This window comes from Equus quagga, chromosome 2 (genome assembly GCF_021613505.1).
Source record: "Equus quagga isolate Etosha38 chromosome 2, UCLA_HA_Equagga_1.0, whole genome shotgun sequence".
NCBI lineage: Eukaryota > Metazoa > Chordata > Mammalia > Perissodactyla > Equidae > Equus > Equus quagga.
Window position 1 is genome coordinate 105,367,287 of NC_060268.1, and position 15,892 is coordinate 105,383,178.

Sequence of the window (15,892 nt, forward strand, 5' to 3'; positions counted from 1 at the left end):
GGTCTGGACAAAGCCTTGGGGGAGAGATGAACTCTATCTGGGCAACCAAGGATGCCTCCCCAGAGGCGATGACACTGGGATATGTTCTGAAGAGTCGGAGCTTTCAGGGCAAAGAAGAGGAGAAAAGCACCTTCTATCCGGACTGGGGTTGGGGGCGCCTTTTGCCTAGATGGAATCACAATGATTATGGCTTTTTTTGCCGAGGGGAGGGGCATGAGTTGTTTGGGGCAACTGGAACATAGCATGTGGAAGGAGACCTATTTTTAAAAGCACTCCTTTATTTTTATGACAACCAATCCTTAATTCATGTAACAGAAATTTATTTGGGAACCTACTATATGCAAGACATTGGACGAAGCATAAATAGAACAGAAAATAATCCTTCCACGTCTCCAACAAGAATGAACGTCTACCAGTTAGCCTGATTGGCTGTTGTTGCCTGGTGTGGAAGGCTGAGCTGGGCACAGGGTAGGAAGCTACCCAGTCCTGCCCCGTGTAGGAGGGGTCCCCGCGGTGTTTACACACTTTGCTCCAAGAATGAGATTCACCAAAGACTGAGGAGCGAACAGGAAAATGCACCAAAGCTTAGCTAAAACGTGGCCCAACCTGGGGCAGCCTTTGGTTTGAAGCCAGTCAGCCTGGGGCCTGAGGGCAGAATTCCCAGGAATCTGGGACCTAAGGAGCGAGCTGCCAGGAGGCCTGCCCGTGGCCACCCCAGGATCCCGCCAGCCCGCGCAGGCTGGAGTCTGGGCGCCAAGCCCAGCCTTGAGCAGCTGGCTGTCCTAAAGTGAGACCGGCTCAGGCAACCACTCAGATAGCCACACTGTTGGGAATCCGGTCTGGGGACAAGTAGTAATATGGCAGCTTCTTGTTCTTGTTGCGCTCGGCGATCACGCTGACGATGGCGTCAAGGTTCTTGCGGAATCGGGCCATGGCCTCCTTTACAGGCTTCTCGATGAAATGCTCCTCTGGGTACATGCCCAGGTATAGCTGAGGGCCCAAACACCGACAGACGGGCCTTGAGCCATCCCCACACACCGCCCCTTGGGAGGCGAGGGAGGGAGCCTGTGCCCATCTTCCCATGTCCACCTTCTGCCGCCTGCTGAGTGAACCCCAAGAATGCTCCTGGGCTGAGGCCTCACAGATAAAGGGAAAAATGATGGCCCTGCTACAGCTGTAGGGTGGCTAAAAGGACATGTGATGGTGTAGGCGAATGGGGAGGTTGGCGGTGGTCCTGGCTGTGGGGGCCTGTGGCTGTGGAGCCCTGCTCCGCCCTGTCCTACACAGCACTCCTGCCTTCCCCCCGGCCTCAGGCCGCAGGGACGCAGGGCCTGCGCTGGCCTTCTCTCCAGCCCAGGACAGCCACAGCCGGGCCCTAGTGGGGTGGTGTGCTCATTCACACACTCACACTGGTGTCTGCAAATTAAAACTGGACATATCTTTTAAAAAACGATTGAATTGTTAGAATTGGCAAGTTTCATTCCCAGGCTGGAAAGGGTGGGAGAAACATCACATGCTATTGATGGGGTTTGGCATTTAGTTTGTGGCGGGCAGTTCAGTTTCAAGCAATTCCTCTACTAGAAATGTGTCCTCTGGCCCCACTGAACACACAGGCAGAGACACATTTACAGGATGTGAGTGAGGGACCAATGCATTAGCAAAGGCCCCAAGGCAACTTCAACACCCATGAAAATGCCAGGGCTCTGGGGCTGGTTGGACTGGTCCAGTCATTCTGTGCAGCACTGAGCCAGGGGGCTGTGTCTACAGGGATGCCCAGCTTCGGGATTAGGTTAAACAAGGTGTACGGGCATGCACTGTCTCGAAGGAGACCCAGGAAACTCTCAGTTGTTGCCTTTGGGGTGTCGGGGAAACACATGTGAAAGAGCTTTGTCAGTGGCTGGGGGTGTTGGGTGTGCCCTGGTGGGAAAGTCCCCAGTGGAGCAGAGTCCCTGTGCTCACCTGCCCCACCCCCCCGAGCTCTGGCCAGGCTCAGGCCTGAGGACTTCCCGGGCCCCTCCAGCCTTGGAAGTCAGGATGCCTGGCTGGCAGGTGCCCAGCCTGAGCCCCGCATCACAGACCCCTGAGGTTGAGAAATGGGTTAAACCCAGGTAACCTGCCCACCAGAGGAGGCAGAACAGCCTCTCCGCCACCTCACCTCATTCTCCTGGAACTGGCTCAGCGCCCACACTGCACCCAGATGCCAGCAGGAGCGGCCGCGGTCTGGCAGTGTGTCCACGATCTGCTCGATGGTGACTATGCCCTTGGCCGTTGGTGGCGGGGCCCGCATGGTGGGGGGGGGCATTGGGGATCCAGGAGCACCAGTCATACTGTGGGGGCAGCCACGGACGCACGTGGGCCCTCCTCAGCCAGCCGCTGCCCACTGCAGCCGGCCAGCCCACACCTGCCCGACTGGAGGGCAGCGGCCCGGCCACCAGTGTCTCCTCCCCCTGTCCCCTTCTCCCGCCGCAGCAGGGCCTGGGCCGTCCCTCCACAGGCCCTCTCTGTGGCCGAAGCCCTCAGCTTTGTGGGCAGAATTCCCATGGGAACACCCGGTTCCTGGCCCTGGGGCTGCCAAGGTACCCGCCCCCCCCCCAACCTCCCCAGGGAAGACTGGGAAGAAGGCCGCCCCGCCCGGCCACCAGGAGCAGTCAAGGGGACCTGGGCAATTTCCGGCCTGGGGGGGCTCGCCCTGCCCTTGCCCACCTGGCCAAAGTTCACCGCTGCGTGCTGGGCCGAGGCCGTGAAGATGACCACCGTCAGGTACTCGCACAGCTGCTCCCGGCTCTTGAGGGACTTGGGGAAGCCTGGGGTGGAGCCACCGGCTGGCTGAGGCCCCATCCCGGGAGGGACACCTGACCAGCGGAGACCCACCTCACCCCTACCCCGACCCTGGGTTCCCACACAAGTGCTGGAGGGCCCAGGCAACAGCAAGATACATTGGGAGGGGACAGCAGATTGGTCCAGTGTTCCAGATATTTCTGACCCGGGCTCCTAAGGGCCACAGAAAGCCTCTGAGATGTCCCCGTGAGGCGTACTGGTAGGCAGGGGTCCCTTGGGGGCTCTGGCTCCAGCATCGGGTGCTAAAGTGGAGGCCACAGGCCAGCACTGTCCAAGGAAAGTCGGAGGTGCAGGGAAGAACAGAAGAGGAGCCGGGAGGAGAGCCAGAGCGGCCCTACCTGAGGCCTTCTTGCCTCGCATGCCGTACACATAAACGTCCTTCACGAAGTCCTGCAGCTCCTGGTCCTCCACCACCACCTGGTCACTCTCATAGTAGATGTTCACCACGTCGGCCGTGAACCTGGCGCAGGAGGAGGGGCCCAGCTAGGAGTGGGTGACCTAGCCGGGGCCTGCAGAGCTGTGCCCCCGCACCCCAGGGCAGGGCATCATGGTGACCCTGTCCCTTACTCTCTAATGTCCAGACTCAGGTCGCACACATACCTCCCCCCACACACCCCCATTCCCCCATCAGTGCCCTGACAATGGAGCCAGGCCCCTGGCCCACTGAGTCAGCAATCTAGGCATCGGGCCTGGTCCGTCAATGCCCGCGCCCACTCCGCCAGGCCCTCCGCTCCTGCGCAGAGCGTGTCCCACAGCCCCCACGCACTCACGTCTTGATGGCCTCCCACACCAGGAGCCCGTCGTCCCGGTAGAAGTAGTAGGGAATGTCCTCTGTGCTGTCCATGCCCCGGGCCTTGATGGCCTCCGGGAAGCACAGGGAGGGGTAGGTCAGGTCCCGCATGGCCTTCTGCACCATCTGCACGTGCCCACCGCCCCCTGTGGCGTTGGCCTTGAGTGGGAGGGGAGAGGCGCTGTGAGCTGATGCCGGATCCCCATCTCCAGCCTTACAGCCCCAGAGCTCGCCATGAGAATCTGTGAGCGGGCAGTGGGGTGGCCAGGCATGCAGAGGGGCAAACCAGTGTCCTGTGAGGCGGGGTAGGAGGGATGTTCACTCAGAGAACGCCAAGGCAGCCAGGTGAGGCGGTTTCAGGGAGGAGCCGCTGCCGGATCTAATGCGAGGGGCTGAAGCGGAGAGGGAGGGGCAGGGACTGGGGCAGTCGCAGGAGGGAGGGGCGAGCTCCCAACCCAGGAAGGCCGCGGGGATGCCTGGCAGTGTGGGGCCTGGGCTGGGGCAGCCCTCGGACCTGCTCTAGTTCTGAGCACAGGCTGCTCAGGGTCCGAGCACTTCTGTCAGTGACCTCATCTTTCGGCTAAAGAGAAGGGCAGATTGCCAGCCCGCGGGACCCACTCAACTCTGCTGAGGGCCTGTCGTGTGCTTAGGTGAGGGCTGGAGAGGTGCTCAAGGTGGGACACTGGTCCTCCTCCCAGCTGCAGAGAGGCAGGCGCACACACGTGCTCGCAGGCCTGCACGGGCACACACTGTGGCTGGCAGTCGGGGCACAGAATCTTCAGAGGAGGACTGGGGTGCTGGGACCCAAGCAGGACCAATCAGAGTTGCTCCTTACTGTTTTCTATTTGGATGGGAGGTGATGGTCACTGGGAGGAACATGAGCCTGGAGCTCGCTGTGAATGGTTCTGTCCCCCTCTCATGGGGACAAGCCTGTCTGCAGAGCCTGCCTGGGAGAATGGGGCCAACACAGTTTAAAGAAAGAAAGAAATGGGAGCCGGCGTGCTTGCACCCTGGCAGCATCGTCTGAGGCTCCCTCACCCCATTAGGTCCAGGTGCAAGAGATAATACATTTCCTGTCCAGCTGCCGCTGGTGTGAGTTGGGTTTATCATTTGCAAACAGTGGCCCAACCTTGGTGATCATATGGCGGCTCACTAAGGGGAGGGAGGAAGGGGGGAAGGTCGCGGGGAGGGCTACCACGAGGGGCCAGGCTTGGTAAGGTTACAGAGGGTCAAAACGGGGTGGGGTGCTGCCTGAGAGAAGGTGAGGGGTGGGGAGGGACCCAAGGCCCCACTGAGGGGGAGAGCGGGTTGGGGGTGCTGAGCGCCTGGAAGGGCAGAGGGTGGGAGGCTGTGCTCAGAGTGATGGGCGGCAGAGCAGGAGAGGAGATGCAGGGCCCTAGTGTGTAGGAGGCGAGGAGTGGGTGCCAGGAGATAGGGTAAATACCCACACGCCTGAGGACAGTGTGGGGGGAGGTGACAGGGAGTCGACAGGGAGGAGGAAGAAATGTTGGGGAGCAGCAGGCAGAGCTGGGAAGAGGAGAGCTCGCCTGGGGGCTGTGTGGAAGGGGCAGGACACTGGCCAGAGGACCTGGGGAGCCTTCACAGGGAGCGCCTCCAGCGTCCCACCCTTCCCAGGCCTCCGCCCCTGTGACGCCAGGGGCCTGGTCTCCTGAGAGGAAACTTGGACCTCAGCTCAGGGGTGGCGGGGAAGTCACCGAGGCTCTGAGAAGTGGGTGCCCGCCAGGCTGGGCTCTTCCCGGCACGCAGGGGGCGGGGACACCCACCTTGTCAAACAGGCCGTACTCGCAGATGAGCTGCTCGCGGGCCTTGGTGTTGATGGCGATGGTGAACCGCACATGTGCCACCAGGAGCTGAGTGGAGGAGCAGGAGAGGATCTCAGAGAACGCCTCCTGACCAGCGCTGCCCCTCCTCAGGTACTCCAGGGACCCTCAGCACCCCCCATCCTGGCCCGCTGTGGAGGGGCGATGCTGGGGCTCAGGGAGGAAGCGACGGTTGCATGCTGACCTCCACGGCTGCTGCGTAGTTGCTGGAGGCCTGGGGAGCAGCTCGAGGCTTAGCAATAATGATAAAAATGATACAGTCCCTGCTTGTCTAGAGCTTGACCAGGGTCTGTTTTAACCTGTCTGAATTTATAACTACTTTAATCTTGACAATAATCCTATGAGACAGGGGTACTGTTTGAGCCCTGTTTCACAGATGAGGAAACTGAGGCACACAGAGGTATTTTTAGCCTGCAGTCACTCCAGCAGTCAGTGCCTGTGGGATTTGGGAAGAGAGAAGGGCCGTGACAGTGGGGGCTGCCACCTGCGATCAATCAAGGGTCACGCTGAACTTATCTGCCTCTTCAAACTCTGCCCCCCAGCCACCAGGGTCTGTGTCAGGCCCAGGCCCTGTGTCCTCAGGAACCAGCAGGCTCCAAGCTGCTTTCATCCTCGGGGTCGTGACAGTCCCCTGAGCATCTCTCCAGGGGTCCTCTCTGCTCAGCCGCAGTCCTCCTGTGAGGATGTCAGTGCCCCTCCTCCCTTCCTTCTGTCCCCCTCCCCATGTCTGGCTGCCCTCCCCAACCAGGTGGGGCAGCAGCTTGCTATACCTTGAAAATGGGGTGCACGGCAGGCAGCTGGCGGTACATGGCGATGCCAAAAACTTCAGACACCAGGTGTGTGCACAGAAGGTGGGTGATGGTCTGGTGGACGTGGAAGTCACTGGAGCGCACCCAGATTTTGGCCAGAAGCCAGTCATACTTTGCATCCGAAGGGAGAAAAATGGGATTCTCCTCTCCTGGGACCTGGTTGAGCTGAATACATTGGAGAAAGAAAACACATGGCAATATTTCTTTCCAGACTATAGCTATAGGAGAGCCTGGCCTCTCAGGAAATTCCAGAAGAATCCAAACTTCTTCAACAGTCACTCAGGAATCATGAGAGGATCATGGGGGAGGCAGAAGGCCCAGGGTTTATACTTCTCATCCCAGCTACACCACTACTACCTGTGGGACCCTGGACAACTTACTCAGCCTCTCTGAGCTCTGAGGTCACCATCTGTAATAAGGGACAATATTTAGTCACGTCACAGAGTTATTATAGGAAGTGAATAGAGGGCATGAAGGGACCAGCATGGAGTGAGCACGCTTAGGTGTGTAGGGCTGTTGCTGTGGTCTCCCAGCCCCGCCCCCTCTTCTCTCCTGCCTTGCGTGCCCCCTCCCTCCCTGCTGGTGCCCCCCCACTTCTCAGACCCCTGCTGTTGGTCTCCTGCACTTTCCCTTCCTCTGCTCTTCCCTTAAATGCTGCTGTTCTCCAGGCTTGGCCTTGGTGCTCCTGACTTCCCTTCTTGCTCTCCATTTGCTCCTCCAGTTCCCAGGGCTCTAGGGCCCTCAGGATGCTGTGTCCCAGGTCACTGTCCCTTGGCCCAGACCTGCAGCCAGGTGCCGCCTCAGTAGAGGCGGGGCTTGTCTTCCTCTTTCCAGTTTCAACTCGACAGTGGACAATCTTTTCTAAAATGCAAATCATGCCGCGTCAATCCCTCTTTAAAAACACTCAGCAGGGGGTCGGGGGGGGGGGGGCGCGCTGGCCCAGGGGCATAGTGGTTAAGTTCCCATGCTCCGTTTTGGTGGCCTGGGCTTCTTGGGTTTGGATCCCGAGTGTGGACCTATGCACTGCTCATCAAGCCATGCTGTGGCAGCATCCCACGTACAAAAGAGAGGAAGACTGGCACCGATGTTAGTTCAGCGACAATCTTCCTCAAGCAAGAAAAATAAAAGAAGAAGAAGAATGACAACAGACGTTAGCTCAGGGCCAATCTTCCTCACACATACACACACACACAAAAACACACACTCAGTCATCTGCTAATGCCAGAAAATAAAGCCCCCAAACTCCGTAATCTGCCACTGACAATGAATCCTGACGTTGACCTTCCCCACCCACTAGGCCCCTGGTCTCTCCCTCTGCCCATGACAACAGCATTCATGGCACCCGGCACAGCTTCAGGACCTGACAGCGTGATGGCCGGTAAGCCTGCAAGGTGGGTGCTGTGATCACCCCATCTTTCAGAGGACATAGAGCCTTGGAGGGTGAACATTCGGGATGAGAATGAACTGAGAAGACTGGAGGAGCAGCACTGGGCTGCAGGAACAGCCAGAGGGTGGGCGCCGGGCCAGACTCTTGGCTCTGGCTGAGGCCAGTGCGGCTGGAGCCCAGTGACGAAGGACACGAGAGCTGTGAGGAGGGCCAGACTGAGTGGGCTCCTCAAGGTCATGCTGAGTGTTCTAGAAGGTCATTTCCCTGTCTCTCCCTCGAAAATGGTGCTGCCCGGTAGAAATATAATGCAAGCCATATATGGAATTTTAAATTTTCAGGTAGCCACAGCATGGAAGTAAAAAGAAACAGGTGAATTTTACGTTAATACATAATTTTATTTTACCCCATATATCCAAAATATTTCAACATGAACATAATATAAAATTATTAAAGAGATATGTTATGTTCTTTTGTTTCTCTTTATAAGTCTTCGAAAGCAGATGTGTATTTTGCACTTCCAGCACACCTTAGTTCGGACTAACCACAGCCCAAGTGTTCTAGAGCCCCGAGGGGCCAGTGGCTCCAGCACCAGACAGAGCTGCTCCAGAGGCCAGCTGCACTGCTCACCCAGGGACGACCAGTGTGGGGACGAGGGGAGAGCCGAGTTTGACCTTTACGGTATTCTTGTTTATTTGCTTATTAATGCAATTAGTTGTGAACCTTAAAATATCAGACAATTTCACATAAAAATTTGGATTACTAGGTTTTCCTGAAAAATTAGGTCTGTGAATTCTGCACCCATATTCTCATAGAAACATGCTCCTTCTCTCTAGTCCCAGCTCTCAGGCTCCCCACTGCCCCGCCCTGCCACTGTCCCACCCCTCCCACCATCCCCGCCCCTCCCATACCCTACCCCTCCCACTGCTCTGCGTCTCCCCATCTCCCTGGAGCTTCACTCATGTGCACTAACTGCCTGGCCCCCCATTTTGTGCCTCCCAGAGTACGTGGGGTGCGGCCGCCCTCTGGAACATGCTCTGCTGCGTGCTGGGGGCTCTGCTTGTACTATCTCATTTATTTCTCACCATCACCCCGCAAGGCAGATTCCTGCCATTCCCATGTTACATGGGGGGAAACCAAGGCTCAGAGTGGTCAGGCAGCTCTCTCAAGTCACACAGTGGGTAGAGCTAAGCTGGGATGGGGCCCAGGGCTCTGCCCATTCCCCGGCAGTACCTTGGGGTCTTTCTCTCCACTCTCACTGCCTAGTCCAGACCCTCACTTGCTCTCCACCTTGAACTCCTACACAGGCCACTCCAATTTGGGGCTCCCCTCCTACCCATCCTAAACATCCTCCCCACTCTTGTCCAGGCCCTTAGTGACGCCATGGACACCAGAATGTGCCCTGAATGGCTTGGTGTTCTTGTTTTTTGGGTAAGGAAGTAGCTTTCTGTTTCTGATTAGAAAATAAGATGTACTTATTGTAAAAATTCCAGTCATTACAGAAGATCGTAAGAAAGAAAGCATCACTTCATAATCCAGCTTCTTTGCACATGTGCATCTTTATCTGTTTGACTTTCCATAAACTGAACACTATTATAATGAACTCTTTCTTTTGCTCACTTGTGTCCCAACCAGTCCATCCCAGTGTTCCCAACCCAGTGACCTATGTCCTTCTGCCCCTCCCCATGCCCACACGAGTACCTAGTCAGGTCCTTGAATTCAGTTGACATGGAGGCGATCATATAATCTTTCCCCTGGATCTTGCTTTCTGCTTTGCTAACTCCTCGTGGAAAGGCCTCCAGGTCAGCCCTCCAGGTCAGCTGGGACAGACCTAATCCATCCGTTTTTTGTTTTTTTTTAATTTTTTTAAAAATTGGCTCTGAGCTAACATCTGTTGCCAATTTTCTTTTTTGTTTTTCTTCTTCTTCTCCCCAAAGCCCCCCAGTACATAGTGGTATATTCTGGTCGTAGGTCCTTCCGGCTCTGCTGTGTGGGATGCCACCTCAGCATGGCTCGATGAGCACTGCTGTGTCCGCGTCCAGGATCCGAACCGGCAAAACCCTGGGCCGCAGAAGCAAGCGCGGGAACTTAACCACTCAGCCACGGGGCCGCCCCTAGCTCATCCATTTTAAAGGCAGCATCACCTTTCACGGTCTGGGCACGACAGGTTTCACTCAGTCAGTCCTCTCCTGCCTTCACACTGACTTCAAGTTTGCTTTCTGCCCCGCAAACTCCTCTGCACAGTCATCCTCGCACGCGCATCCTTGCGGATCTGCTCTCTCATCTCTACTGCCTCGGCGCTGGGAGCCCGCGGAGCCGCAGAGATGCGGCTGTGCGACGTGGATAGAGGGCGCCCCACTGCTGCGCTCCTTCCGCTGGGACGCACCAGTTCAGCGGGACTGGTTGTCAGAACACTTAAACGGTAAACAGTGGTGGCCAGGAGCCCCCCAGTGTCCTTCCTATCACACTGGCCACACCAGCCCCGCCCCCAGGAGCCTCTGACCACCCACTCTGCAATCCAGAACCTCCAGAGGCACACCTGGTGCAGCAAGCAGGTGCTGTGGACCTGCTCAGGGCAGGCCCAGGGGCCCAGGTACTAACTGCGCACTCCGCTTGTTAGGAGAGAGTGTGCGCGTCCCCGGCTGCGACAACTCAGGCTGGCGCGTGGGGGCGCCGTTCTTGCTGGAGGCTGGGTGTTACCACTTTTCTTTTCCCTGGCTGATGGGTCAGAAGCAATATGTCGTTGTCACTTTAATTTGCATTTTCTTAACTACTAGTGAGGTGGAGAATTTTTCCATCTACTGATGATTACCATCCCTCTTGTATCAACTGTCTATCCACATTCTCTGCCCATTTTTCTGTTGGGGTATTTGTCTTTGCCTTATCAATCTGAAGGAGCTATGTGTATATTATACATATTCATCTTTTATCTGTCACTATGTCACAGTTATTTTCCCCAATCTATCATTTGCCTTTTGGCTTTGTTTCTGGCCTATTTTACCATTCAATTTTTAAAACATGACACCATCAAATATGCCTATATTTTCCTTTATAACTTCTTGATTTCCTGTTTCTTCTTTAAAAAGTTTCCTTAGCACCCATGTTATACATTTTTTTATTAAATTTTCTTTTACTTTTTTACATTTTAATCTTCACTTCATCTGAAACTTTTGTAAATAGTATACGTGTCCAATTTAACTTTTTCCTTGTGCAAAGGCAGTCACGATGGCCCCACTGCAATTCCATCGCTTTTCACTGAGTCAAATAACCACCATTGTCATACATTGAATTCTTATGTATGGGGCCTATTTCTGGACTCTTTATCTATATGCTGTCTGTTTTCATGTGTAGCATCCGCTTTCAACAGTGACCTTATGGTATTCCTTGATATCTGGCAAAGAAACTCCTCTGTTTGCTCTTTTTCAAAAAATGTTAGCTATCCTTGAACATTTCTTTTTTGATATGAATCTTTAAATTCTTTTATTCAGTTTTCTCACCCTCCTATTCTCCCCCTCCTCAAAAAAGAGAGAAAACCTGACTGAAATTTTAATTGGAAATCCATTAAGTTTGTATGATAAAAGTTGGTAGAACTGACATTTTTATGATACAAAGTTTTCTTATTCAATATCAAAGCACTTCTTATTTCATTTGACATCCTTTAAAATAATTTTATAGTTTTTCTTTATATGAGTATTGTATGTTACTGTTAGCATGGAGGAAAGCTATTGGTGTTTTTGAGGAGTATATTTATTGACACTCTGCTAAACGTACTTATTAATTCTTGTAGCTTTTAAAAAAATTAGAATCTCTTAGGTTTTTTAGGTCCACCCTCAAATCATTACCACAAGAGAGTCTCCTCTGCTTTTTTACATGTTTATTGATTATTTTATTTTCTTATTTATCACACGTGCAAGGACCTCCAGGACAACACTGAATAACGATGATGATAGCAGCATTCTTGTTTATGACTTAAACAGAAATCGCTTTAGAGTTGCCATTTTTGAATGATATTTCCTGTCCTCATCATACATAAGTTTACTGTTTCTATTACTATTTTAATTTTTATTAATTGTGCCTACTAAATTCCCTTTCAGTGTCGATTGATATAATCAGAGGATTTTTTTCCTAATGAATTATGCTGATAGTTTTCTTGATATTGAAACATCTGGAATAAAGCCCACTTGGTGACAACATGTTAGTCATTTATTACACTGCTGCATGCACTTTGCTAATGTCATTCTTAGATTTCTTTTAAAATCTACATTTGTAACTTGTTTGGTCTTCGGCTTTCTCTTAGAGCCCACCTGTATTGGGTTTTGGTACTAAGGCTATGCCGGCTTCACAGAATGAATTCAGGGGCCGACAGACCTTACAGAGCTCTGGAAATGTCTGCTGTCTAGAGGTCGGCTAAAACTCAGCTGTTCATCGTATTGGCTTCTCAGCTTTCCAATTGCTGGTGTGAAAATTGACCTTTTTTATATAACTTCTTCTTATAATTTATATTTTGCTAGGTTTTTATCCATTTCCACTAGCTTTTCAGATTGTTGCCACATTCTTTTTTTTTTTTTTTTTTGGTGAGGAAGATTGGCTGTGAGCTAACATCCATTGTCAATCCTCCTCTATTTTGTATGTGGGATGCCTCCACAGCATGGCTTGATGAGTAGTGTAGGTCTGTATCTGGGAACCCGCGAACCCGGGCCACCAAAGGGGAGCACACTGAACTTAACCACTACACCAGTGGGCCAGCCTACACATTATTATTATTATTTTTTAAATGTGTGATTATCTTTTCTTCCTTATTCCTAATCTTGTATATTTTTGCTCTTTCTTTCAGCAGCCTCATAGTGGGGTTATTTATTTTCTCAGACAAGATTTTGGATTTATTATCCTCTGGCTTTCATTTGCATGGTTCTTTACAGTTTGCAAAGCTTCCATTTGCAGGAGAGGGAAGAGATTCAGGAACATGCTTTGACTTGTCTGAGGTCCCACGGACTGCTAGCAGGTGGCAGAGCCGGGACTTCAGCCAGGCCCTGACTCTAGGCCACTTCAAGAGGTCCCGGGGGACAGGCTGCTTCAGAGGCACATGCCGGTGGTAAAGGGCCCCTCTCCTTGGGTCTCCTAGCTCTGTTTACTTCCCTAACATCACCCGTCCCTTTACCTTGTGCTCCAGTGTCTTAAGCACAGCATAGGGCTTCTCTCTGATAACACGCTGGGACTCCTCTGGGGGAGACAAGCCCCACAGACTGGGAGATGGGTGTGGGAATGGGGTCGGGAGGGTACAAACTCTGGAGCCAGACGGCCTGGTGTGAATCCCAGCTCTGCCGTTGTCTGTGTGCACCTGTGCCTCAGTTTCCTTAAGGATTTTAGCAGTGTGTATTTTACAGTCAGACATGTTAGTATTTCTGCAGTGAACATGTCTGATTGTAAAATATCATGTTGCCCCAGACCCGGGCCAGGGAGAGAGGTGTCACGGAATGAAGTAGACGCACTGCCAAAATCCTTAAAATCCTGGATTCTGAAACATTTGGGCCATCAGGGTTTCAGACTAGGACTCACCTTTAGTCACGTGATTGTTGCCACAACCTTCCAAGGTAGGCAGGCCCTACTGGCTACCTATCATTTTACGCAGATAAGGAAACTGAGGCACTGGTGCACACAGACAGTGGCAGAGCTGGGATTCAGACCTGGTTCTGTCCTGGGCGTTGTTTCCTGCTGTCTGCGTCCCAGATCCCACAGTGTGGCAGGGACCTGGTGCTGTGAGGAAGCAGAGAGCAGCCAGGAATGGGGACAGATGAAGCTCTGCCTGCCTCTCACCCAAATTGCTCCCCGCCCTCCTCCACTGCCGCTGGTGGAAACAAGAGCCCTTGGGCACGTGAAGGCAGCATCCCAGGGCTGGCCCGGTTCCTGGTCCCAGGCCTCATGGTGCTTCTCTGTGGCCTCAGCCTCCAGCTCATCGCCCAGCTTCACCTGCCTGGCCCCTGCTGGTGTTTTGATTTGGGGCCCTGGCCAGGATGCTGGCCTGTGGGGCACAGTGCATCATCCTAGGGCAGGTCCTCCGCAGAGCACCTCGGCCTGCCAGGGATTTCACAAGTGTATCTTGGGGAATGGAGCCCTTTCCCTCTCGTGGACAGCGCTCCCCACAGCTGGCAGGAGGCCCCAAGTTCTTGTTTTTCCTGTCCAGCTTAGGAGATGCGAGGCACAGCAGCCTCTGCCTCCTGGAGGTTTGGCTGGAGCCACCCAGGAAATTCCTCCCCAAGCCCTGGCTGCCGAGGAGGGAGCTACCCAGGAAAGGAGCAGGGCCGGGCGGCCTACCTGGATGGCAATGGGGACAATCTTGTTGGCCCGGTTCTTGTACAGCAAGCAGATGGGCGCGGCCAGGAACTGCAGTGTGCAGGGGTCTGTTTTGTTGGCATCGATGCCGTCCAGCAGCTCGAAGTCCACGATGAAAATGTTCCCTTGCTTCAGGAGGCAAGAGGAAATACATCCCAATCAGTTTCAGGCAGAGACGGACCGAGAGTCAGTCCCAGAGGGCGGGAAGGTGGCTCTGGGGACCCCTGGCAACTCAGTGGAGTTCAGAATTTACAGTTCTCTCATCCTCCAGCTCAAAGGCTGATGCACATGGAGAGTTTTTACGGGTTGTGGAGGTTTTTTGGTAACACGAAGGGAGGCAGCCAACTCTGCATTTGTGGTACCTGAAACCTGCTTGACCCTCATGAAAGATGTTGAAAAAACACCCAGAATGACAGGTTAGTAAGAAGAAAGGAGACAGAGTTTAGGTGAAATAGATGAGAGAAGTCAAATACCACAGAGTGATGCTGCAGGACCCCACTGACATGAAGTTCAAAAGCGGGCAGACCCGAGGGGCAGGGACAGGACAGGGTCACTCTCGGGAGAAGAGATGGAGGGGGGCGGGTCTGCAGGGGTGGGGTCCACAGAGGCAAGGGTCCACAGGGTCATGAGGGGTCTTCAAGGCCGGTGGAGGTCTTTCGGGGTATCTGCAGGGCTAGGGGGTGGTCGTGGAGCGTTCCGCATCCTGGTCTGAGGCTGGTGACATGGTGGGGTCAGTTGGGACATGTTCGCTGAGCTTGCTGACACTCCTGATTCGTGCCCTTTTCTATAGTTATTATACTTCAATACAAACGGATGTGCCTGGGACTTGGGCAAGGTAGAAAGCTGCCCTTTTCAGACTACACTTGTGTCCTCTAGGGGGAGCCCAACCACAGCGCCGTGACGGCTCCTTCCGCGAGAATGGGGTCTGCTCAGGCCAGAATTTGGAGTTTGGGTAGATGGCCAGCAGTGCATCTTCCTAAGCGTTTCTTGTTTTAAGCGAGTAATGGAGGCAGGGGTGTGGTCTGGCTGGGGTGGGGGTCCGGGTTTGCGACATGGCAGAGACGGGTCACAGGCGCTCAGGTGAGATGTGTGTCCACAACTCTTATCTGCAGAGGGCACACTGTGGCCACTGCGCACGCACTTCAAGAATCCTGGCTTGGGGGGTGGGCCCAAAGATGGGAGAGGAGCTCAGAGCCTGGCCACCATCTGCCTCCTTTTCAGACAGGGAGAACCCTGGCAGATGTCTGACACCAATGATGAACTCTGAGCAGTCTGACCGCGACGTGTGTGGGCAGGGGTGGGGATGGAGGGATTATCCTGGTCACCAGGGCAGAGGGAGGGTGGGGAGAGGCTGGCTCCAGGAGAGCCGGGACCGGGCCACTCAGGACACCTTGTCAAGAAGGTGAAGACACCCTGACTGGGCTTCCATGATGGGCTGGGTAACAGGACTTTCACAGCAGAGGTGACCATCAGTGACTACTGTGCCGAAGGAGCAGCTGCCAGTCAAATCTTGAGACAACCCAGGTTGGGTAATGTCATCAATGCTGGGCTAAAGGGAGGCCCTGGGAACCCAAGCCTGGAAACCAAATCCCAAAGCTGGGATGTGGGCCAACGTCGGGAACATTTCTCTGTTATTCCAGGCTACCTCCTCTCTCTGGGTCTCAGTTTCATGCTTCTGGAAAGGGAGGGGCCAACCCTGTCTCTCAGTTCTGACACTGCGGGATTCTGTAGCAGACACTGGCATTCCTGCTTGTCTGGTGTCCCTGTGCTCTCCATTTGGTCAGCATGCTCCATTCTCCTGGCCACAGTGGGTTGATTCAGGGAATTCGCTCTGGGCTCTGACACCTGCTGGGAATGTAGAGAAATAGGGACGTCCTTTCTGGCAGTGGGTAGTGGTTGC

The 15,892-nt window shown here is 54.0% G+C and overlaps 1 protein-coding gene across 1 annotated transcript in view; it reads right to left on the minus strand.

Moving 5' to 3' along the window:
• Positions 1-260: 260 nt before the first annotated feature.
• Positions 261-15,892, minus strand: part of ALOX5 (arachidonate 5-lipoxygenase) — a 56,702-nt gene continuing 41,070 nt past the window's right edge. The window contains 9 exon segments of the mRNA XM_046650157.1: positions 261-990; positions 2,156-2,296; positions 2,298-2,327; positions 2,704-2,804; positions 3,177-3,298; positions 3,609-3,787; positions 5,413-5,499; positions 6,240-6,443; positions 13,975-14,121. Coding sequence (XP_046506113.1) covers positions 811-990; positions 2,156-2,296; positions 2,298-2,327; positions 2,704-2,804; positions 3,177-3,298; positions 3,609-3,787; positions 5,413-5,499; positions 6,240-6,443; positions 13,975-14,121 — 1,191 coding nt within the window. The 3' untranslated portion in view covers positions 261-810.